Raw genomic sequence first — 24,891 nt, forward strand, 5'->3', positions numbered from 1 at the left:
AAGGGGAGAGGCAACAGTAGTGAACATGTTGGCTTTGAAAGTGCGAAGTATATGTTAAAATGCTTTAATATTTTATTTGAATTGACACCTTGTTAAACAGGTTATGTTCAATCTTTCCCGAAATACTATCTTAGACTGTGATAAAAGAGTCAGTGTGCAAATCACCTCCCACTATTTATTGACATTTATGATATCAGATGTGCTCTGGAATCCTCCGTCTTTTTTAACAGAATAGAAACAGTGTGAACCAAGAAGATGAAGATTGAGGATATCAATCTGAGAATTTTATTTCTGGCAGTAACAAGCTGTGAGACCTTTGGAAAGCTGTTTAGTATGTTTGCCTAGAATTATGTGCATTTCTGAAGGAAGTGTTTAGAACAGATTTCTTTTCTTTCTTTCTTTCTTTCTTTTTTTTTTTTTTTTTAGCATTTTACAGCCTGAAAGTTCTTTGATTCTTTCTGTGCTGGAACATCTATAATAGATGAGAAATTTCTTGTACTGTTTTCTTTGATTCAGTAATGCCTCACCATTCATTTCTTGAAGGTCTACTATGTCTCAGGGGCTGACCCAGGTTTTATGGAGATAATTGACCTAAAGATATTTAAAATCTAGTTGAGGTACAGCAAAATAATTATAGGATAAAACAAAACCATCTATCATGGGGTATTTAATCGATTATTATCTGCTCTCCTAAAGGACAGTTGCCTTCTTCCTCTCAAATATTTTCCAAATCCTCCATCTCCATTAGTGAAAGTCACTTTTCTTTACGCCTGTTCTTGTTGTTATTGTTTAGTTGCTAAGTTGTATCCAACTCTTTTTGCAATCCCATAGACTGTACCCCACCAGGCTCCTCTGTCCATGAGATTTCCCAGGCAAGAATACTGGAGAAGGTTGCCGTTTCCTTCTCCAGGGGATCTTCCCAACCCAGAGATAGAACCTGCATCTCTTGCATTGACAGGCGGATTCTTTACCACTGAGCTACTGGCGAGGCCCCTCTTTCCTCCTTAGAGAACCAAGATGTACATCCAGACTTTCTGCAAACAGTATCTCTCACAAACTGCTTCCATTAGAGAGATTTCCAACCACTCAGTCTACAACACTGCATTCCAAAGAGACTGACATATTTTCCAGAATAAAAACAAAACAAAACAAAAAACACTCACATGTTAGTGAGATTAATAACAAAAATGTAGCAATTGTTTAGATCAGTTACCATAGTATTTGTTTTGAATCAGCTATAAAAATAATGTCAGAAATATTCATCTCAATTTCTTCTGTGTACAGATACTAAAATCTGCATAAATATATTATATCTACATGGATCTAGTGTTAAAATTTTTAAAAAGGATTGATAGAGCCAGACATTGGAGAGACTGTGTCCAGACACTCCAATTGTTTAAAGACAAATACATTTTCTTTCTTTCTTTGCTTATTATCCCTGCAAAGGGGGAAGTAAGAATTACTCATCTGTTAATTATGTGCTTTCCAAAGATCTAGTTTGCAACTTTGGTTCTATATTGTAACTTAAGACAGTTATGTAGCATTTATGTAGATAAACATCTGTGCCCAAGACCTGACTAACCCACAAATATGCTCTGTGACATTTGATCTCCTTAATTTCACTGAAATTCCCAGTTTTTATTTCCTTCATCTATAAAATGAAGGAATTAAACAAGAAATTCTATAATTTTTTTAAGAGCTAAATTTTCACCACTCTATTTTAATGGTTTGAAATTTCTTATAATGCAGAAATAAACTGATGATACTTTTCAATTTTAAAAAGTCCAAAAAATAGCAAAACATGACCACATGTATTATGATAATTTCATAGCTTTGTAAGTTTAGTAAGTTATTAACTTCATGTTTGAAACAAAAATTAAAATATCTTTAATATTCAATGTGGAAATGGAAATAACATCATATATCTGAGACTGTGTAAATAATCTGCATGGCAAAGAGGCTTAATTATTAATGATTCTCTAGCAATATGTGTTTCATTTGAGATTCTCTGCTATCTGCTGCTCTTTTCAGAGCTGTAGTGACGGGGCGATAGTAGTCCCTCCTAGAGATTGTATACAAGTGAACTGTTTCTTAGTGCAGAGATTTAAGTTTGTTTCTATGTTGCTGACTTTTAAAAAAATTTAGAACATGTCTGGAGAAGGCAATGGCACCCCACTCCAATACTCTTGCCTCGGAAATCCCACAGACGGAGCAGCCTGGTGGGCTGCAGTCCATGGAGTTGCTAAGAGTCGGACATGACTGAGCGACTTCCCTTTCACTTTTCACTTTCATGCACTGGAAAAGGAAATGGCAACCCGCTCCAGTGTTCTTGCCTGGAGAATCCCAGGGACGGGGGAGCCTGATGGGCTGCCGTCTATAGGGTCGCACAGTCAGAGACGACTGACGTGACAAAGCAGCAGCAGAACATGTCAACATGGTATACAAGTTGCTCAACTCAAGCATAAAGCAGTATTTCAACATTCATCAGGTCCTCTGGCTTGACAGGGTCAGTTTTGGTTTTCAAGTTTGGGGCCAAACGTCTACCTGTCTATGAAAGCCGTGGGCATTCTGTGTCCCCAAGTCATGGGCGTCTTCATTTAACAAATTATGTAATACTGGAGTCTCTTTGATTCAGTTCTTCACTAGCTACTGTTATTATTTCGGGTAAGGTGTAGTGAAAGTCACTCAGTCATGTCTGACTCTTTGTGACTCCATGGACTGTACAGTTCATGGGATTCTCCAGGCCAGAATACTGGAGTGGGTAGACTTTCGCTTCTCCAAGGGATCTTTCCAACCAAGGAATCAAACCCAGGTCTTCTGCATTGCAGGGAGATTCTTGACCAGCTGAGCCAAAAGGGAAGCCCAAGAATATTGAAGGGGGTAGCCTATCCCTTCTCTAGCAGATCTTCCGAACCCAGAAATCGAACTTGGGTTTCCTGCATTGCAGGTGGATTCTTCACCAACTGAGCTATCAGGGAAGATGAATTATTTGAGCTTTTATATTATGTCAAGATAAGGGGAGGTCTAAAACTTATTGAATCTCCTGGTTACAGCATTGAATAGACATCTTTAAAAAGTTAACTGTATCTAACTTGTTTGTGTGTGTATATGTTTCTGTGTGTGTGTGTGTGTGTGTGTGTGTAAAGCTTAAGTGAAAACATTGTCATATTAATACCCAGAAAACATGAATCTATTAATTATACATTTCTACCTTCAGTTCAGTTCAGTCGCTCAGTCGTGTCCAACTCTTTGCGACCCCATGAATTGCAGCACGCCAGGCCTCCCTGTCCATCACCATCTCCTAGAGTTCACTCAGACTCATGTCCATCGAGTCCGTGATGCCATCCAGCGATCTCATCCTCGGTCGTCCCCTTCTCCTCCTGCCCCCAATCCCTCCCAGCATCAGAGTCTTTTCCAATGAGTCAGTTCTTCGCATGAGGTGGTGAAAGTACTGGAGCTTCAGCTTTAGCATCATTTCTTCCAAAGAAATCCCAGGGTTGATCTCCTTCAGAATGGACTGGTTGGATCTCCTTGCAGTCCAAGGGACTCTCAAGAGTCTTCTCCAACACCACAGTTCAAACGCATCAATTCTTTGGCGCTCAGCCTTCTTCACAGTCCAACTCTCACATCCATACATGACCACTGGAAAAACCATAGCCTTGACTAGATGGACCTTAGTTGGCAAAGTAATGTCTCCGCTTTGAATATACTATCTAGGTTGGTCATAACTTTTCTTCCAAGGAGTAAGCGTCTTTTAATTTCATGGCTGCAATCACCATCTGCAGTGATTTTGGAGCCCAAAAAAATAAAGTCTGACACTGTTTCTTCTGTTTCCCCATCTATTTCCCATGAAGTGATGGGACCAGATGCCATGATCTTCGTTTTCTGAAAGTTGAGCTTTAAGCCAACTTTTTCACTCTCCTCTTTCACTTTCATCAAGAGGCTTTTTAGGTCCTCTTCACTTTCTGCCATAAGGGTGGTATCATCTGCATATCTGAGGTTATTGATATTTCTCCTGGCAATCTTGATTCCAGCTTGGGTTTCTTCCAGGCCAGCATTTCTCATGATGTACTCTGCACAGAAGTTAAATAAGTAGGGTGACAATATACAGCCTTGACGTACTCCTTTTCCTATTTGGAACCAGTCTGTTGTTCCATGTCCAGTTCTAACTGTTGCTTACTGACCTGCATACAGATTTCTCAAGAGGCAGGTCAGCTGGTCTGGTATTCCCATCTCTTTCAGAATTTTCCACAGTTTACTGTGATCCACACAGTCAAAGGCTTTGGCATAGTCAATAAAGCAGGAATAGATGTTTTTCTGGAACTCTCTTGCTTTTTCCATGATTCAGCAGATGTTGGCAATTTGATCTCTGGTTCTTCTGACTTTTCTAAAACCAGCTTGAACATCAGGGAGTTCGCGGTTCACATATTGCTGAAGCCTGGCTTGGAGAATTTTGAGCATTACTTTACTAGCATGTGAGATGAGTGCCGTTGTGCGGTAGTTTGAGCATTCTTTGGCATTGCCTTTCTTTGAAATTGGAATGAAAACTGACCTTTTCCAGTCCTGTGGCCACTGCTGAGTTTTCCAAATTTGCTGGCATATTGAGTGCAGCACTTTCACAGCATCATCTTTCAGGATTTGAAAGAGCTCAACTGGAATTCCATCACCTCCACTAGCTTGGTTCATAGTGATGCTTTCTAAGGCCCACTTGACTTCACATTCCAAGATGTCTGGCTCTAGATTAGTGATCACATCATCATGATTATCTGGGTCATGAAGATCTGTTTTGTACAGTTCTTCCGTGTATTCTTGCCACCTCTCTTAATATCTTCTGCTTCTGTTAGGTCCATACCATTTCTGTCGTTTATCGAGCCCATCTTTGCATGAAATGTTCCCTTGGTATCTCTAATTTTCTTGAATGGATCTCTAGTCTTTTCCATTCTGTTGTTTTCCTCTATTTCTTTGCATTGATCGCTGAAGAAGGCATTCTTATCTCTTTTGCTATTCTTTCGAACTCTGCATTCAGATGCTTATATCTTTCCTTTTCTCCTTTGCTTTTTGCCTCTCTTCTTTTCACAGCTATTTTTCAGTCCTCCTCAGACAGCCATTTTGCTTTTTTGCATTTCTTTTCCATGGGGATGGTCTTGATCCCTGTCTCCTGTACAATGGCACGAACCTCATTCCATAGTTCATCAGGCACTCTATCTATCAGATCTAGACCCTTAAATCTATTTCTCACTTCCACTTTATAATCATAAGGGATTTGGTTTAGGTCATACCTGAATGTTCTAGCGGTTTTCCCTACTTTCTTCAATTTAAGTCTGAATTTGGTAATAAGAAGTTCATGATCTGAGCCACAGTCAGCTCCTGGTCTTGTCTTTGTTGACTGTATAGAGCTTCTCCATCTTTGGCTGCAAAGAATATAATCAATCTGATTTCAGGGTTGACCATCTGGTGATGTCCATGTGTAGAGTCTTCTCTTGTGTTGTTGGAAGAGGATGTTTGCTACGACCAGTGCATTCTCTTGGCAAAACTCTATTAGTCTTTGCCCTGCTTCATTCTGTACTCCAAGGCCAAACTTGCCTGTTACCCCAGGTGTTTCTTGACTTCCTACTTTTGCATTCCAGTCCCCTATAATGAAAAGGACATCTTTTTTGGATGTTACTTCTAAAAGATCTTGTAGGTCTTCATAAAACCTTTCAACTTCAGTTTATTCAGCATTACTGGTTGGGGCATAGACTTGGATAACTGTGATATTGAATGGTTTGCCTTGGAGATGAGACTTGCCTTGTCGTTTTTGAGACTGCATCCAAGTACTGCATTTCGGACTCTCTTGTTGACCGTGATGGCTACTCCATTTCTTCTGAGAGATTCCTGTCCGCAGTAGTAGATATAATGGTCATCTGAGGTAAATTCACCCATTCCAGTCCATTTTAGTTCGCTGATTCCTAGAATGTCCACGTTCACCCTTGCCATCTCTTGTTTGACCACTTCCAATTTGCCTTCATTCATTGACCAGACATTCCAGGTTCCTATGCAGTATTGCTCTTTTGAGTACTCTCTGTGTAGACCATTTGAAACCATTTGTGTCTCCCTGTTTTTTAGTCTATTAGTTCAGCCTCTATGCTACTTTTTCAACCTGATCACACTGAAACAGTACATTTTAAATGTTCATCATTAGTGAATGTTTGGGAGATAATGACACCTATATAACAGGATGTTTCCAGTTTGATTTCTGGGTTGTAAGAAGTGGTGAACCAATTAAAAGAGATATTGCTCTTCAAATAGCTTAATTTTTGTGCAAATTTTTCTAATTTGTTCAACTTATATCAGTTTTTTTTTAAAAATATTGACAACTGCTTGTTTTCCTTTGAAAGCATAAACTGTAAGTAATGTAATTATTGTTTTCAAGGTAACTTTATTAATTATATCACTTTGTTTAAAATATTTATTCATTCTAATCTAATAGCAATACAATTTTATACTATCCTTTTAGATTGCTCATGCTATTACTTTCTTTAATGCAAGAAACCTGTAAATGTATGGGGCTTCATTCTTGTATTAACGATTATTTTGTCACTGTTTTGGTATTTATTTGTATATTGATAAGCTTGTAAGTATATTCTCTTTGCCTGACTAGTGACTTTCTCCAAGTTTGGACTTGCTTTTCTAAAAGTTATATCAATGTATAGTCTTCATTAATTTTTCAGATTTAAAGGTTTGTGTTAGATATGTGTTTTTTCATCTGTGCTGCTGCTAAGTTGCTTCAGTTGTGTCTGACTCTGTGCGACCCCATAGACGGAAGCCCAACAGGCTCCCCCGTCCCTGGGATTCTCCAGGCAAGAACACTGGAGTGAGTTGCCATTTCCTTCTCCAGTGCATGAAAGTGAAAAGGGAAAGTGAAGTCGCTCAGTTGTATCTGACTCTTCGAGACCCCATGGACTGCAGCCCACGAGGCTCCTCCATCCATGGGATTTCCCAGGCCAGAGTACTGGAGTGGGGTGCCATATACTGGTAGATGTGCAAGTGGAAATTATATAAAGCCTTTGGTCAGATAGTTTAACTTACTGTTTAATGGTTTAACGTTTATATGATGGATTTGAGAGAAATGGAACAGCAAATCCAAAACTTGCTTAAAATGGAGCAGCCTGAGACATTCCCTGTTTCTGTGCATTTGTAAACTAGCAAAAGGGTTCTGAAAGGCATTTCAACTAGTTAAACTGATTGACATGCATTTATTCGAAATCTGTTCAATGATTATTTACTGAGCACCTGCTCGATAGCAGACAGAATTCTAGGCAATGGATAAAGAGCGGTAAAAAAAAAGGCATGGTCTCTTCCAAAAAAAGTGATTGTGAAGGTGAGGGTGGTGACCACTTCAGATTGGAAAGTCAGAGGAGACCACTTTGAAAAATTATATTTAAGGCGAGAACTAAAGGAAGCAAATGATATTTCTTTTTTTTAATTAATTTATTTTAGTTGGAGGCTAATTACTTTACAACATTGTAGTGGTTTTTGCCATATATTGACATGAATCTGCCATGGGTGTACATGTGTTCCCCATCTTGAACTCCCCTCCCTCCTCCCTCCCCATCCCATTCCTTAGGGTCATCCCAGTGCAGCAGCCCTGAGCACCCTCTCTCATGCATCGAACCTGGACTGGCGATCTATTTCACATGTGATAATATACATGTTTCATTGCTATTCTCTCAAATCATCCCACCCTCGCCTTCTCCCACAGAGTCCAAAAGACTGTTCTTTATATCTGTGTCTCTTTTGCTGTCTTGCACAAATGATATTTCTTTCACACACTTTTTGTGTGTGAAATTGAGGAAAAACTGCATGGGAAAACAACAACAACAAAAGCAGTGTGTGTGTGTAAAGGCACAGAGGAAAGAGCATGGCCCGCTGGAGAAAGAAAAGGAGGACAGCTGCACCAGAACGTGGGAGGGGAGGACGGGAGGTGAGATGCCAGCAGAGAAGTGGGAGGGCAGATAGTGCGGAAGCATGCAGGAGCGCAGGATTTTCCAAAGTGAAGTGAGAATCCACCGAAGGGCTGAAACCAGTAGAATAACATCATGCTAAGTATCACTTTGGCAATTTGCCGATTGTGAATTCAAGCAAGGCAAGAATGGAGAAGGGGAGAGGAGTAAGGAAACCAGTCCAGTTAAAAGGTGATGGTGGCTCAAACTGGGGTGGTAGACACACAGCAAAGTGGACAGATTTGAGGCAAGTTGCCGAAATTTAATTCACAAGCTTTGTTAATGATTGATGTATCAGGAAGAAGAATAACTTGCAATTTTCTGATGTGAGTGGCAGGTTAGATGGTGGTGCCATTAACTGAGATGAGATTGAATGGGGGCGGGGGGTAAAAAAGCTAGGAGTGAAACGAAAATATATACATCCAGTCATGGTAATGCTGTGATGCCTCTAATACACCCAAGTGGATGTTCAAGAGCCAGTTAGAGACACAGGATCTGAAGTATGAGCTAGTATTACAAGCTTGGGGGCATTATAGACAGACAGAACCAAGCCCTGAGCATTGAGAAGAGCCCCAGCTAAGAGTCAGGGCAGATCAGGTGGGACCAGGAAGTGGGGGTCAGCTCAGACCAATATTGTGAGCTCAAATATATCCATGGGCTGAGAAGTTGGGATTATGCATGTCTTTGACCCTGATGCTGGGAAAGATTGAGGGCAGGGGGAGAAGGGGGTGACAGAGGGTGAGATGGTTGGATTGTATCACCAACTCAATGGACATGAGTTTGAGCAAGCTCCAAGAGATAGTGAAGGACAGGGAAGCCTGGCATGCTGCAGTCCATGGGGTCACAAGGAATCGGACAGGAATTAGTGGCTGAAAAACACCACCTTTGACAAAAGGAGTTCTCTGAACAGAGAAGAGTGAAATTTAGATAGGAGGTGACTGAAATGCAAGTAACTTGCTTAAACAAACCTTTAAGAAGTTTGGCAGTTAAAGGGATCAGATAAATGGATAAAGAGATCAGATATGTAAATAAATCTGGTCAGGAATTGCAGGGGGAAATGGCAGCCCACTCCAGTACTCTTGTCTGGAAAATCCCATGGACGGAGGAGCCTGGTGGGCTGCAGTCCATGGGGTCGCTAAGAGTCGGACACGACTGAGCGACTTCACACACACGTGGAGTCACAAGGAGAGTTTTGATGAGTTTGCTTTAGGTGAAATGAATTGCTGTGTATTGAAGAGAGTAATTCAGGAGAGGGAAAAGTTGATAATTGTGGAGAAAGTAGTGACTCAGTGTGTTAAGTCCTTGAAAAAGCCTGAGGAGCCAGGATGTGGAGCACATCCGTATAAACGTGGGCAGTGGGCAGAAACCTAGGAAGTTCTCCTGCTCTAGTTGTGGTCCTGATTTTTGTTTTCAATTTGAGGAATTTTTCTTTATAGAGAAACTAATGAGCTGCTGCTGCTGCTAAGTCGCTTCAGTCGTGTCCGACTCTGTGTGACCCCATAGACGGCAGCCCACCAGGCTCCGCCGTCCCTGGGATCCTCCAGGCAAGAACACTGGAGTGGGTTGCTATTTCCTTCTCCAATGCATGAAAGTGAAAAGTGAAAGTGAAGTCGCTCAGTCCTGTCCAACTCTTAGCTATCCCATGGACTGCAGCCTTCTAGGCTCCTCTATCCATGGGATTTTCCAGGCAAGAGTACTGGAGTGGGGTGCCATTGCCTTCTCTGAACTAATGAGCACCTATGATTTAATTTTTATTTAATGATACAAAAGGGTATCTGGTGAAATATAAGTTTCTGTTCCATCTCAGGTCCTATTCAAGAAAACCACTGTTATAGAAGCTAGTATATTTATTTTAGAAATATTCTGTTCACATTAATGAATTCTTATGTCTGTCTTTAAAAAAAAATATTGGTTTACTTATTTGGCTGTTCCAGGTCTTAGTTGTGGCATATATATATATATATAATATATAATATTTTCCATAAATAAAATATATACATTTTCTCCATTTTTTTCTTGTATCAAAGTGCCAACAAGAAAGTGCTGACCAATGTAAGAAAATTCAAAGGACGGTTATTTAGAAATGGTTCATTACAAGGGATGTATGGAGTGCCAAGGGATTGGGTATGAACAGCCCAGGACTAGCTGCAAAATAGTTGGCACCACTCTTAGACTCAAAGAGATGAGGGGAGGGCGAGGTTAGAAAACTCAGAAGTACACATGGCAAACTTGAGAGGAGACATTATCTTCAAAGGGCAGGGCCAGACTGAGGCAACCACACAAGGAGAGAACCAGGAAAACGAATGCTCCGACGCAATGCTTTTCTCTTCCTCCAGACTCCTGCCATGGACTCCCATTGGTTAAACCCAATATGAAATCATAGGTGTTAGGGTTTTCTAGTGCCTCTGCTTCACAGAGCTGAGAGCAGAGTGGAGGAAAATTGAGAGTGATTCTGGAGTACAACCTCCCCCCAACACACACTCACCAAATTGTATTGAAATATAACTGATACACAGAAGAATGCTTTTTAAAAATATTCTTAATGATGCAAATAACAATAGTGTGCTCACTCACCTAGAACCAGACATCCTGAACTGTAGCATTACTGTGAACAAAGCTAGTGGAGGTGATGGAATTTCAGATGACCTATTTCAAATCCTGAAAGATGATGCTGTTAAAGTGCTGCACTCAATATGCCAGCAAATTTGGAAAACTCAGCAAAGGCCACAGGACTGGAAAAGGTCAGTTTTCATTCCAATCCCAAGGAAAGGCATTGTCAAAGAATGCTCAAACTACTGCACAATTGGCCTCATTTCACACGCTAGTGAGGTAACGCTCAAAATCCTTCAAGCTGGGCTTCAGTAGTATGTGAACCGAGAACTTTCAAATGTACAAGCTTGATTTAGAAAAGGCAGAGGAACAGAGATCAAATTGCCAGCATCCATTGGATCATGGAAGCAAGGGAATTCCAGTAAAACATCTGCTTCATTGACTATGATAAAGCCTTTGACTGTGGATTGCAACAAACTGGAAAGCTATTAAAGAGATGGGAATACCAGACCATCTTACCTGCCTCCTGAGAAACCTGTATGCAGGTCAAAACCAACAGTTAGAACCTTACATGAAACAACAAACTGGTTCAAAATCAAGGGAGTACATCAAGGCTGTATATTGTCCCTCTGCTTACTTAACATATGCAGAGTACATCATACAATATGCCAGGCTGGATGAATCACAAACTGGAATCAATATTACTGGAGAAATATTAACACTTTCAGATATGGAGATGATTTGACTTTAATGGCAGAAAGTGAAGGACTAAAGAGCCTCTTGATGAGGATGAAAGAGGAGAGTGAAAAGGCTGGCTTAAAACTCAACATTCAAGAAACTAAAATCCTAGCATCCGGTCCCATCACTTCTTGGCAAATATATGTAGGATAAGGAAATGGTGACGGATTTTATTTTCTTGGGCTCCAAAATCACTGTGGACAGTGACTATAGCCATGAAATTAAAAGACACTTGCTCCTTGGAAGAAAATCTTGACAAACCTAGACAGAATATTAAAGCAGAGGCATCACTCCTCCGAAAAAGCTTCATATAGTCAAAGCTATGTTTGTTTGTTTTTTTAATTAATTTATTTATTATTGAAGGATAATTGCTTTATAGAATTTTGCTGTTTTTTGTCAAACCTCAACATGAATCAGCCACAGGTATACATATATCCCCTTCCTTTTGAAACCCTCTCCCATCTCCCTCCCCATCCCACCCCTCTAGGTTGATTCAGAGTCCCTGTTTGAGTTTCCTGAGCCATACAGCAAATTCCTGTTGGCTATTTAATTTACATATGGTAATGTAAGTTTCCATGTTACTCTTTCCATACATCTCACCCTCTCCTCCCCTCTCCCCATTCCTATAAGTCTATTCTCTATGTCTGTTTCTTTATTGTTGCCCTGTACATAAATTCATCAGTAGCATTTTTCTGGATTTTGTGTATACGTGTTAGAAAGCTACGGTTTTTCCAGTAGTCATGTATGGATGTGAGAGAGTCTCTGGGATTGAAAGGAGATCAAACCGGTCAGTCCTAAAGGAAATCAACCGTAAATGTTCATTGGAAGGACTGATGCTGAAGCTGAAGCTCCATTACTTTGGTCACATGATGCGAAGAGCCAACTCATTGGAAAAGACCCTGATGCTGGGAAAGATTGAGGGTGGGAGGAGAAGAGAACAACAGATATTGAGATGCTTGGATGGCATCACTGACTCGAGAGACATGACTTTGTGCAAACTCTGGGAGATAGTGAAGGATAGGGAGGCCTGGTGTGCTGCAGTCCATGGGGTCACAAAAAGTCAGACACGACTGAGCAACTGAACTGATAGTGTGAAATAATTACTACAGTGTGGTAAATTAACACATCTATCACCTCATATAGTTATGTTTTTTTGATGTGGAGAAAACTTTTAAGATCGACCTAATTAGCCTCTCTCATGAATATAGTATAGTAGTGTTAACTATAGTAACAATAGTGTAACTTAGACCCCCAGAACATAGTCATCTCATAACCGGAAATGTGTACCCTTTGACTTCATTCACCTGTTAACTACAACCCCCAACACCTTCCCCTGGCAACCACCAACCTGCTGTTTCTATGAGTTCATGTTGTTGTTGTTAAGTCTTTATAGAATTTATTACAATATTGCTTCTTTTTTTGCTTTGGCTGTTTGGCCATGAGGCATGTGGGGTCTTAGTTCCCTGACCACGGATTGAAGCCACATTCCCTGCATTGGAAGGCGAAGATTTCACCACTGGACTGCCAGTGAAGCCCCGAGTTCAGTGTTTTTAGATTCCACATCTACATTACGTTGCACGGCATTTGTCTTTCTCTGACTTACTGCAAATGGATGATTTCCTACCTTCATGTATCATCATATTCACTTCACTATTCACTTGAACACCACAGCAATCGTTATTTAAAACAAATGGAGGCGTATTATAAACACTGGTCTATACATCTTGCTTTCTCTTGCTGACAGTATATCTTAGAGACTGCATCTGATCAGTGCACATAGATCTGCCTTGTCCTTTTAACAGCTTTCAGTGGTTTCATTATGTATTACCTTCATTTATTAGTGGTTTCCTAATCAATGAGTATCTTTTGCCCCCATTTTTGGCTGATATAAATAAGGCTTCAATAGACGTTTTAAATATGACTTTGAAAAAGTGTGCTAGTATATGTGTGATGAATTCTTAGAAATAAATTAGCTGAACCAAAATTTGAAATTAATGATTTGCCGGTAACCCACCAAACAGTTTGCACTCTGTTCCAGAAAGCAAAAAACATGAATGTTAGTCAGTCTTTGGACCCGACAGACCCACATGGACCCCATGTAGCCCATCAGGATGCTTTGTTCATGGGATTCTCCAGGCAAGAATACTGGAGTGGGTTGCCATTCCCTCCTCCAAGGGATCTTCCCAGCCCAAGGATCAAACCCAGGTCTTCTGCTTTGCAGACAGATTCTTTACCATCTGAGCCACCAGGAAAGCCCTCTGGAGAATATAAGAAGGGTCTTTCCTTAAGTATCTGAGATATGATCAATGAAATGTCACTAATTCAATCTATGTGCTTAGTCACTCAGTCCTGGCCAGCTCTTTGTGACCCCCATGGACTGTAGCCTTGCCAGGCTCCTCTGTCCATGGGGATTCTCCAGGCAAGAATACTGGAACAGGCTGCCATGCCCTCCTCCAGGGGATCTTCCCAACCCAGGAATCAAACCCAGATCTCCCACATTGCGGATTCTTTACCGTCTGAGCCAACAGGGAAGCCCAGTTTAATCTTGATTTTGATTGATGCTGAACACTTTGCTATATGTTTAAAAATCATGTGTGTTTTTTTGTGCATGAACTGCCCCATTCATACATGCCCTTTGCTCATGCTTTAATTGATTTTTTTCTTATTGATTCATAAGGATTCTTTATATCAAAAAGAAATTGGCTCTTTGTCTGCCAAATTAAAAAGTTTTCCCAGTGTGCTGCTAGTGTTTGAACTTGATGATGTTTGACTGTGACAGATATATTTTTAAATCTTTATGAAGTCAAATCTATTAATCTTCACTTTTATAGTTTCTGGGTTTGTGTCCTCATTAGAAATGCTCTTATAGCTACAGATTACAAAATGAACTCCTTCATACTTCATCATTCTTTTAATTTCCTTTTCATATTTAAGAGCTTTATCTATGTGGAATTTATCCTGGTATCAAGTATGAAGTGAGGACTTTATTCTTTCTCAAATGAGTAGTTGGTTGTCGTACACTACTTATTAAGTAGTCCATTTTGCCCACTTATTTAGCATGCCACTGTTAATATATTTATATATGCCATTGTATTTAATTCTGGATTCTCACAGTTGTTCTATCAGTTTGTCTTTCTCTTAATGTACCAATCTTAATTTCTTATTATAGACACACTTGGTGTTTTATTATTCACTAGGAATCATCTTACCCTATTATGCATCAATGTCAGAGTGTTCCTGGCTGATGCATATATTTTCCACATAAATTTTAGAATTTTAATGACTTTCATAGTTTCTCGTTAGGCATGTTTATGCTAATTCTAACAAGATTTGTGTGTGTGTGTGTGTATGCATGCGCACTTAGTTGTGTCCAACTCTTTGTGACCCTGTGGACTGTGGCCCACTAGGCTCCTCCATCCGTGGAATTTTCCAGGCAAGAATACTGGAGTGGGTTGCCATTTCCTTCTCCAGAAGATCTTCCCAACCCAGGGATCAAACCCACACCTCCTGAGTCTCCTGCATTGGCAGGTAGATTCTTTACCACTAATACCACCTGGGGACAGCCATTCTAAATTTAGCTCATTTAGGAAACTTTTTATGAATTTAAATTTTAAAATTAATATCTTAAAATTTTTGATAGCATTTGAAATTTACCTCCCTTCAGTTATATAAGAAAAGTTGTTACCTCAAACTGAATATGTCACTGTTTGTCACTGTTTCCTAAGCACAGAATATCTGAGACATTTTTGCTTGCTTTATTTCCAAGTAATCATCTAATAATATAGTCTCTTTAATCCTTTTGCTTCTTTGCAGTTTCATTCTACTTTAGAAGTTTATAATATTCTACTTGGGACATTAAAACAGCTATTTAGGTGATTTTTTTGCCTTTAGTTTTTCCTCTCCGATCTATTCTGCATAATCTTACTATCTTAATATCTTAAAATACGTATTTGCCAAGTAAGGTTATTTTTTTAAGAGAATCTTCAGTGACTCTTATTGCTAGAAAAAAATGTCCTAAAAGTCCCCAAATTACCAAAAGTCATCTTATTAAGGCTCCAAATAATTGAATTTTGCCATTTATTTCTTTGACAGTCTGGTTCTATGTTCACATGGATAAAGTTCAGAATCTCTTGAGCAATGGATGGCCTATGCCTCCTCACACAATATCCCATAAATCCTAGTTCTTGCAACTAAACTTTTTGATAAGAAAGCTTAATTAAACATCACAGATTGTTCTACATAATAGGCACTCAATAAATAAATGTTGAATGGGTAAACAAGGCTGTATTCTCCAGGAAAGTCCTTAACTTTGTGACTAACACACTCTATGACCTGAACTAAGCCTAGGTTCATAAATGTAATATTTGTTGTTTAGGCTGTTTACACCTAAAGTAGTATAAGGCACCACGTGGAGACTTAAATGTAACTATCAAATGTATATTAGAAAGCCAGATGTAGGTCAGCCTCAGGGTAGATTAACTGAAGGTCTGTATTAGTTAGAATATATCTGGTATTGCAGTGCAGTAAAGACCAAAATCACCTCACCTGTTTTACTTATATTTCTTAACAACATTTGCATAGGTGGCTCAGAGCTGGTATGTTATCCAGAGCCCAGTCTCCTAATGATTTTCCTGTGCCATCCTTTTGTGTCCTGAGATGTCTGCTCCAGGTCTCACTCACTATCATGGATTCATTGCAGGAAGGAGATCAGGAGGCCAAAACAAAACACCTGTCGCCTAAAGTACAAAGAGCCCGGAGAATGGTATCTTTAGCTCTTATACCAATAAATTCCATTGCTACTGGAGAAGGGAGCTTCCCACATGGCACTACTGGTAAAGAACCTGCCTGCCAATACAGGAGGCATAAGAGATGCAGGTTCAGTCTCTGGACTGGGAAGATCCCCTGGAGAAAAGAATGGCACTGGAGTATTCTTGCCTGGAGAATCATGGACAGAGGAGCCTGAAAGGCTGCAGTCCATGGGGTCACAAAGAGTTGGACTTAGCATGCACTCATGCATGCAAATAGGAGAAGGGGATCATAGATTTGGGGAACAATATGCAACATGTTGATGACTTAATTGAGAAGACTGGCTCTGTACTTTCTGTTCCCTGGAGATTAGGAGAGTCTTCCTCCCAAGTGTACTGCCATGAGAAGGAGAGAAGATACTGAAAATATCAGGATGATGATAGGAAGGAAGAAAGGGGAAAGGGCTTGATCAGACAGCCATGCTTTCTGCTGTAACCCTCCCTCCTGAATGCAGACTTTCCTCTCTAGCCAAATTTGACAATCCATTATTTCATACCCACCTTTGGTACTAAGTCATACTGGCCCAGGCCTCTGGGTTCCCTCCATGTGGAAAGGTGCTCCTCCACTTTCCAGGCTAAGCTAAGTCTATATTTCTTTTCAAGAAGTGAACTTTTCCATAAAACCTTAGTATACTCATATAATCATGGTATATCACCTTAATCCTGTAGCAAGGTTTTTAATATTAAGCATAGAGAGACCTGACTTGCTAATTAATTTTTTTAAGCGAGTACAATTTCTTAAGGACAAAATTTACTTTATTCTTTGCTTCTCCATAGTTTCTCTTAGAGTGATTGGAGCAGGTTCTGATTATAAAGAGCTTACTGTTGTATATTCAGGTTAAACAGAGTATTCCAGCACCTGGAAACAGGTGACGAGACTAATGATCTTGCATCTTCCTCTTCTCCTATGAGCCTATAATGTCTTAAAAGATGTTATATTCATAAAATTATGGGGAACACATTTTAAAATTATAAAATTTTACTTCAAAATAAATTACCAAATGAAATAAACTCACATTTATTATAATAGAAATTATTCTTAAAGTGTTTATATTGTAAGGCTAAAATTAATGATTTAAATGGTTAGTGGAAAAACATACAATTTTTAGACAGATATGAACCGAATATATCTGATAATTTTTAATGGAAGTTTTAAGCATAATTTATACTTTATGAAGTATAGTAAATGTACCCATATTTGTGTGTGTGAGCATGCTTCAGCAGTGAGTTGCTTTAGTCGTGTCCGACTCTTTGCGACCCTATGAAATGTAAGCCTCCCAGGTTCCTCTGTCCATGGGGATTCTCCAGGCAAGAATACTGAGTGGGTTGACATGCCCTCTTCTGTGGGATCTTCCTGACCCAGGCATTGAACTTGTGTCTCTTGAGTCTCCTGCATTGGCAGGCTGGTTCTTTACCGCTAGCACCACCTGGGAAGCCCGTATCTATATTTACATATTTCTATAAATAAATGCTTGTTGAAGGAACGCCATCAATATAACATTAGCTTTTGTGGTTATGCAACTATAAAACTAAGTTATGTAGTAATGAAATACTAAATTAGTTCCTAAAATTATGATTATTTCTCTATATAATTTCAGTTTGAACAGAAGAAATATAAGGCAGTAATGTATGCTCCATAGAAAGTATGCCTTCAAATAAAATTAAAATCTAATTAGAGTGAGAATAAAAGTGCTAAAATATTTTTGAGATCAATAGTGAAGGTAATGCAGAAGAAAACCCTGCCATGATAGCAGAAATAGCCCTGAGAGCCAGGAGTGTTAACAATAGCACTTACAAAACCAAAGTTTCAGAATGAACTTCTTGTCTTGATTAACAGAAGTAAAATAGGGAACTGAGATGAACAGAAAAAATCATAAATTCAGAAGCTCATTTATGCTAAGGTGACAATTTATAAATCACTTTAAATAATTTTCCAATAGTTCACAAAATACTGTATAAGTAACCTGAATTTTTTTCCCTAAAGTTTAGAACGTGGCAAATGTAATGCCTAGGGATAAAATCTGTGCAATCTGAAAGCAGGTTAAGTATCTTGGTATTGGCCTCTTTGCAAGCATGAAACAGCTGGAGAACCTCAGCTGACTCTGAGTTTAAAACCAGGGAGCTTCATTTTAAGGTGGAATGAAACTGCCTTTGTAGTCAGTGATTACTTCCTATAAATTTCATGAGGTCTATAGTCAGATTCTGAAATGATTAAACCTACTAACTGAGATTAGGAGATTATTATGTTGTCACTCTGAATGCATCATATAAAAAATTGTAGGAGAGCCTACAGATAGAGAACAGTCTCAGGATAAATGGCAGCATAGATCAAATTTGCCCTTTCCACACGCTGTCTTCTCTCTGTTCCCTCTGTTCTCGGGCCGTTTCTTTTCCTGGTGTCCTCCTTCTTTGAGATCCTACTGTGGCAAACTGGAAATCCCTGGAGGCTTGTAATTAAAGCCATGATCTCTGACCAGCTGCATGAATTGTAAGGATAATGCAAAATTTTTATTTTAATTTTATTTAAAACTATTTTATGAGCGGGAGGCATAGATAGACATTTCTCTAAAGAAAAAACAGGTGGCCAATGAGAGAAGATGCTCAACAGTAACACCTTTAATACGACACAAGTGAAATTATCTATGAAACAGGAACAGGGTCACCAATAGAGAGAACACACTTGTGATCGCCACGGGGAAAGGAGGTGGGGAGGGTAGATTGAGAGTTTGGGATTAGCAGATGCTACTCATATATACAAAGGATAAACAACAAGTTCTTACTGTATAGCACAGGGGAATATATCCAATATCCTGTGATACATCATAATGGAAAAGAATAAAATATATATATGTACGGATGTGAGAGTTGGATCACAAAGAAGGCTGAGTGCTAAATAATTGATGCTTTCGAGCTGTGGTGTTGGAAAAGATTCTTGAGAGTCCCTTGGACTGCAAGGAGATCAAACCAGTCAGTCCTGAAGGAAGTCAACCCTGAAAAAATGTTCACTGGAAGGACTGTTGCTGAAACTGAAGATCCAAGACTTTGGCCACCTGATGCAAAGAGCCAACTCATTGGAAAAGACCCGATGCTGGGAAAGATTGAAGGCAGGAGGAGAAGGGGATGACAGAGGATGAGATGGTTGGATGGCATCATCGACTCAAAGGACATGAGTCTGAGCAAGCTCCAGGAGACAGTGAAGGACAGGGAGGACTGGCGTGCTGCAGTCTATGGGGTCACAGAGAGTCACACACGACTGAGTGACTGAACAAGAACAATAATTGAATCCCTTTGCTGTAGTGTAGAGATTAATACAGCATTGTAAATGAAGTATATTTCAATAAAATAAATTTTGACGAATAAATACAGCTATTTTAACTTTTAAATATTGTAGAGAAGAAAATAACAGACCTTCGAAAGGCTTTGAAGGCTACCAGTGCACTCAGTTATGCTGTCAGATGAACATTTTTTTAGATGTGAAGTAAAATTTATTCCACCATCCCTGTTTAAATAGTATCCATGGACTACAAAGTGAGCTGCTACAGACACATCTGGTATGATTTGCAGTTTCTTTTATTTACAAACACCAATTTTCGCAGTGCTTTACAATTAAAATCAAGCATAGACATAAAAGAGATACTCGGGGTAAACTAAACTGCACCTGTCATCCATAACCCTGGATAGAGTTCTTGCATCCATCTAAACAGCCACTCTGTTCATATTGATTGACTTTATATTGAGTGTGTGTTATATATTTGAACTTCCAAAATATAGCTTGTGGGTTCTAAAGCATTTTGGAAAGAATTGCCACAACTGAAAAGAGGATTCTGCCTGAAAGACTCTCTGATGCCAGGTGTACAAAATGAAGCACAAGCGTGGTGTCGTGGAGCGGGTGGCCTGAGCCCCAAGTCCAAGAAGATCCTGATGTTTGCATCAGGAAAAGGCAGGGCCACACCGGCCGAGGAGCGGCAGCCAAGCCAGAGGAGGCCGAGGGGCCAGACCCTGCCCAGCCTGTGGCCCTCATCCTATCTTTCAAGTGCTATGTCTTGGACATCCATGAGCACATGGCCCTGTCTCCCTTAGTGCCTGCCAGCCACCGCAGGCCCGGCCAGAGCACTGGGCCAGATGTTCCTGTACCTCTGGGCTCTCCTTGGAGCCCCTGTGCAAGCCCTAGGGTGGTCTCTGTCCCCCTGGCCCTGCACCTCCAGTCGGAGCCCCCTGTGTAGGAAGGATCAGGGTCTCCCAGACTGCCCGGTTGGTGGCCCAGCTGTTGCCTTTTGCAAATAACCTCAGGACAGAGTTAACTGAATGCCGCCTCTTCTCCGGGAGCCCCTTGACCACAGCCAATTGACACCTGTCAGCTTCTCCCCTGTATGTTCCTCATCCTGGTCAAGTAGCTCTCAAGTTGGGGCAGCAAAGTCATTTTGATTCATTTTTGATGTGAACCAAGCTTTAAAGTTAGGACGTGCTCTGAAACAAATTATACATTTCCTGTGACCTACTAAAATAATGAGTTCACCAGAGCAAGAGTCTGGATTTAAGACTATAATCGTAGGTAGGAATAATCGATATCACTTGTAGTGAACGAGATGTTTTCTCTGAAATTATTTCAGTTCTTTGGTGTAAATTCCTAACATTGAGTTCATCCATTCCTTCAGCCTGTCAATAGGCATTTACTGAATGGACTACACATCTTGTCACGCTATGAAACAAAAGATGAGAATCCCTCACTGAAGAATCTCACACTTTAGAACAGACTGAGGCTCAAATAATGACTAAACAATGTGATAATGGTATATTGTGCCAGTGTGTGTGCAGATCATCACTTCAGCTGTGTTCTACTCTTTGCGACCCTATGGACTGTATCCGTCCATGAGATTCTCTAGGCGAGAATACTGGCGTGGGCTGCCATGCTCTCCTCTAGGAGATCTTCCCAACCCAGGGATGAAACCTAGGTCTCTTGAGTCCACCTGTATTGGCAGGTGAACTCTTTACCACTGGTGACCACCTGTGAAGCCCAGTGGCATATAAATAGATGGTTTCATAAGAGGGTGAGAGAAGACATAACTAATTAGGAATGGGGAAGCTAGGTTAATTCATATTGTGTTTTGCTTGGTAACTGCTCCTAACATTTTTTTTTTAATGTAGTGATAAAATATTATGGTTTGAAATATATTTGAATCAGCTTGATATAGAAATAAAACATTTATTACCATTAAGAATTAAAATGCTAGTAATCAACATAGGGGTATAATGTCAATATAAAAATATAAATTTTAACCCACATTAATAATATTAAACTTTTATTTGAATAAAAGATCTCTTTTAAAGAAATTCGTAATACTGAATTTTAGAAATATTCAGTTAATCTCACTTGACTATTACATGGTTCTTGTGTGTGTGTGAGTGCACACCAATCTTTTTATTTTAATCATTTTGACATAGATTTTCTCATTTGTATGTTATTTAGAGCACATTTAGATTCCAACAAGGTTTTCCTTTGAGACACAGTACACTCTGTACTACTTCCCCCTGAATTAATTGATATAACGAGCTGATGTAAATTACTTTCACTATTAGCCTAAGCTATTATTAAACATAACAAATTAGAAGGTAAACATACCATACAAAGGCATTTAAGTACTGAAATCCCAAATTAAGTATCATGGATGATTTTTAGCTTTATGTAATGTTGGGGTGTCTGTACCCTTGCTTCCTCCCATGGTCTGGAGAATCAGGACTATTGTATAAGAATGCCTTCGGCTGAAGTCTATGCCTGCGCACCTGTAGAGGGAAGTTGCTATGGCAACAGACCGAACAACCCCGGAGTACCCACCCACCGATCATGGTTCTGCCTCCTTCTTGCTGCTTTCTTGAGTCCTCTGCTGGGAACAGTTTTCAACATTTTAATTATAAAAAATGCAAGTCCTCTTTTAAGGCACAAATGAAATGCTATAAACTTTATTAGACCCGTTATTTATATTTTACCCATAACTACTCTAGTCTCCTCATTGCTGTAACATTTCATATGCTTTGATGACTCATCAAATTCATCTTGGTATTGCATTTTGCATCAATCTTATCTCCCACCTCCATGTTCGTTATAGGGTCTTTGGAGGAGAAACACCTTTGGAGCCTGAATAACACCTAGTTCAAATGCAGATAGAATATAAGTGCCTATTAAATGTAGAGTGAATTTTCCATCCCACCTCATAAAAGTCCATCATTATCCTCTTCCGATGCTGTCTTTTCCCTTCATAATGTTCTTCCTCTCATTTCCTTCTCTTACAGTCTGTCTATTCCTTGAGGCTGCACTAGAAGCAGTTTATTGTAAGCTAGATCCCTCCTGGGAAACTCCATAGTGCATTACTAGTCCCTACCTCGTGCCACTTTTTATTTCCACCTCATATGATGATTTTTGTGGATACAACGTTTTACTTTTCTAGGCTTAAGCTCTTGATAGGCAGCAAATAGAATCTGATTTATCTTCTGTTTCCCAGAGTGCTCAATAATTGTTTCTTGCCTGATGAAAGATTTGTAAAGAGTTAGAGAGGAACAGCCTTTCATGCCAAATTGGGCTATGCCCTGCTAGGGTAGTTTTAGGCATGGCTGATGGTAAATTAAGAACAGGGAATGGAGAATAGTATCTCTGAGGTCAGTCCTATTCTATTTTGCAGCAAGACACTACCAGGCTTTTATGATTATTGATATTTGTAGGATGTTTCTCTATCAACCTGTGACCCCCTATTATGAGTTCTGCCTTTCTAATATGGGTGGACTTTTCTGCTTTAGATAGTTTCCCATTCAAATCTAGACATTTTTTGTGAATGCTAATACATAAGAAGAAAATAATTTGTGCTATTGAAACAGTTTTCTAGAGCAGTTTCCAACTTAACTATGTCCAAGATACAGGCAAAGTATAAAATTGTGCCCTATAAGTTGTGGTTTAGATAGTCATAGCTTCTGCTTGTTGGCCGTCTATTTCTTGCTTATTAATTACCTACTTTATGAACATTATCTCCTAACCTCAAAACTATTTATCAGGTATGTATAATTACTTCATTTTTCAAATGAGAATAGTGAAGCTTAGAATGGTTAAATTGCATTATCCCAATTGGCCATCAAGGAAATGCAAAAACAAAGATTTGAATACCAACCTGTACTTTTCCCCTATATTATACTTGCTACTTCGTTACGTGGGTGGTTTTTCTTAGCCAGAAGGGCATAGGAGAAGGGGTAAGGAAGACTTAGAAATCTTTTCTTTAAGGCTAGTACATTCTATTTGTTGTGACCATTTCAGAGACTCAAATTGCTGTTAAAAAAAAAAAAAAAGCCTTTCTGACTTGATACTATTGGCTTTGATAAAGGATAGTACAGAAAACAAGATGGCTAATGTTTTTGTCTCTCATTGGAAGGAAATTTAACTCGTGTCTTTGTCTTTGTGCAAAAGAAAATAAAATGAATCTGTGATATGCAAATGAATCTCTCAACTGTTTGTTAATTTCTACTGTTTACTCAAAAATGGGAAACACCATGCCTGTGATACATCATCTTTTGTGTGTTTGGCACCTTCCATCATGAATCATATTAATCTGCTTAAACTAACAAGGATTAATTGCCTTGTTAAGGCAACCTGGCATTGAAATGATATATTGCCCAGACAGCTTGGAATTTGGCCACTCATAAATCTCATTTGCTTGTTGGTTTATTTCTGTTTGTCTCTTTCTCTGACAGATGTGTGCCCAATCACTGTGAGCACGGTGGGAAGTGCTCTCAAACATGGGACAGCTTCAAATGCACTTGCGATGAGACTGGATACAGTGGGGCCACCTGCCACAACTGTGAGTGCCAATTTATCTCACTTTAAACGTGTAATTGCATGAGAATCCCAGGTCTTCAGCTACGATTTAAAGCCCAACAACCTGAATAATCCACATAGTAAATCACTTGATTCTGAAGCATCCAGATTTCATTTTTTTGCTTTTCTAGAATAGTATTCAAGTTGTCAAAATATGTTCTCTCAAGCCTAACGACTCAAAAAGAAGTACCAATGTTTCTGATGTTCTGTAAACACAGTTGAGATGCGAGTGCTGAGCTTGTATGTGCCTCTGTGTGTCTAAGCTGTGTCTTTTCTGGATAGATTGTTTGGAAAGTTGTGTTATTGTGCTTTCTCTGATTGGATTCTCATTTACCACCTCATCGGAGAGGCAGACAGAGTGTAATTTGAACACTTAGTTTCTGGGCAATAGTGTCTCCTGCTCTTTTATGATTGTTTGGCCACGCTTTTTAGATCATAAAAACAAGCTGGAAAGTGGAACAGAGTCGATTGGGGTTGCATATGTAAAGTAAAAGCACAAGACTATAATATTTTAAATATCAAAAACTAAAAAGTAGCATGCAAAAATGACTTTTAAAACACAATGTGCAATGTTTTACATAACAGCTTCACCCTGAAAAGTTAAATAATTTTTTTTATTTTTGCAATTAAAATATTAAGGTAAATATTAACTTTATAATTGTAACATTAATTTTCCAATAGTGCATAGCTGCTTGCCAGGCACTTTTGAAGACAGATTTGCCATAAAACATATACGTGAAAGGTCATCTGTTATGTAGTATGTGTGTGTGTGTGTGTGTGTGTGTGTGTGTAAGAGGGAGTGAGGAAAGAGATTGAGTCGTCTTCAATCTTTTCTCCATATGAAATCTAATACCTAAATCCTCTAATTACAGAGAATGCGTTCTCTTCATTTCACTTTTAGAAAACAATAACAAGCAAAATATTACTAGAGTTCTGGTGACAGTAAAAATGCAAAAGTGTT

General features: G+C 39.3%; 1 protein-coding gene across 1 annotated transcript in view; it reads left to right on the plus strand.

Moving 5' to 3' along the window:
• Positions 1-24,891, plus strand: part of CNTNAP2 (contactin associated protein 2) — a 1,643,722-nt gene that overhangs the window by 717,717 nt on the left and 901,114 nt on the right. The window contains exon 11 of the mRNA XM_068972445.1: positions 23,807-23,913. Within this exon, the coding sequence (XP_068828546.1) occupies positions 23,807-23,913 (107 nt within the window). The remainder of the gene's footprint in view (positions 1-23,806; positions 23,914-24,891) is intronic.

This window comes from Capricornis sumatraensis, chromosome 5, assembly GCF_032405125.1.
Source record: "Capricornis sumatraensis isolate serow.1 chromosome 5, serow.2, whole genome shotgun sequence".
Classification (NCBI taxonomy): Eukaryota; Metazoa; Chordata; class Mammalia; order Artiodactyla; family Bovidae; genus Capricornis; species Capricornis sumatraensis.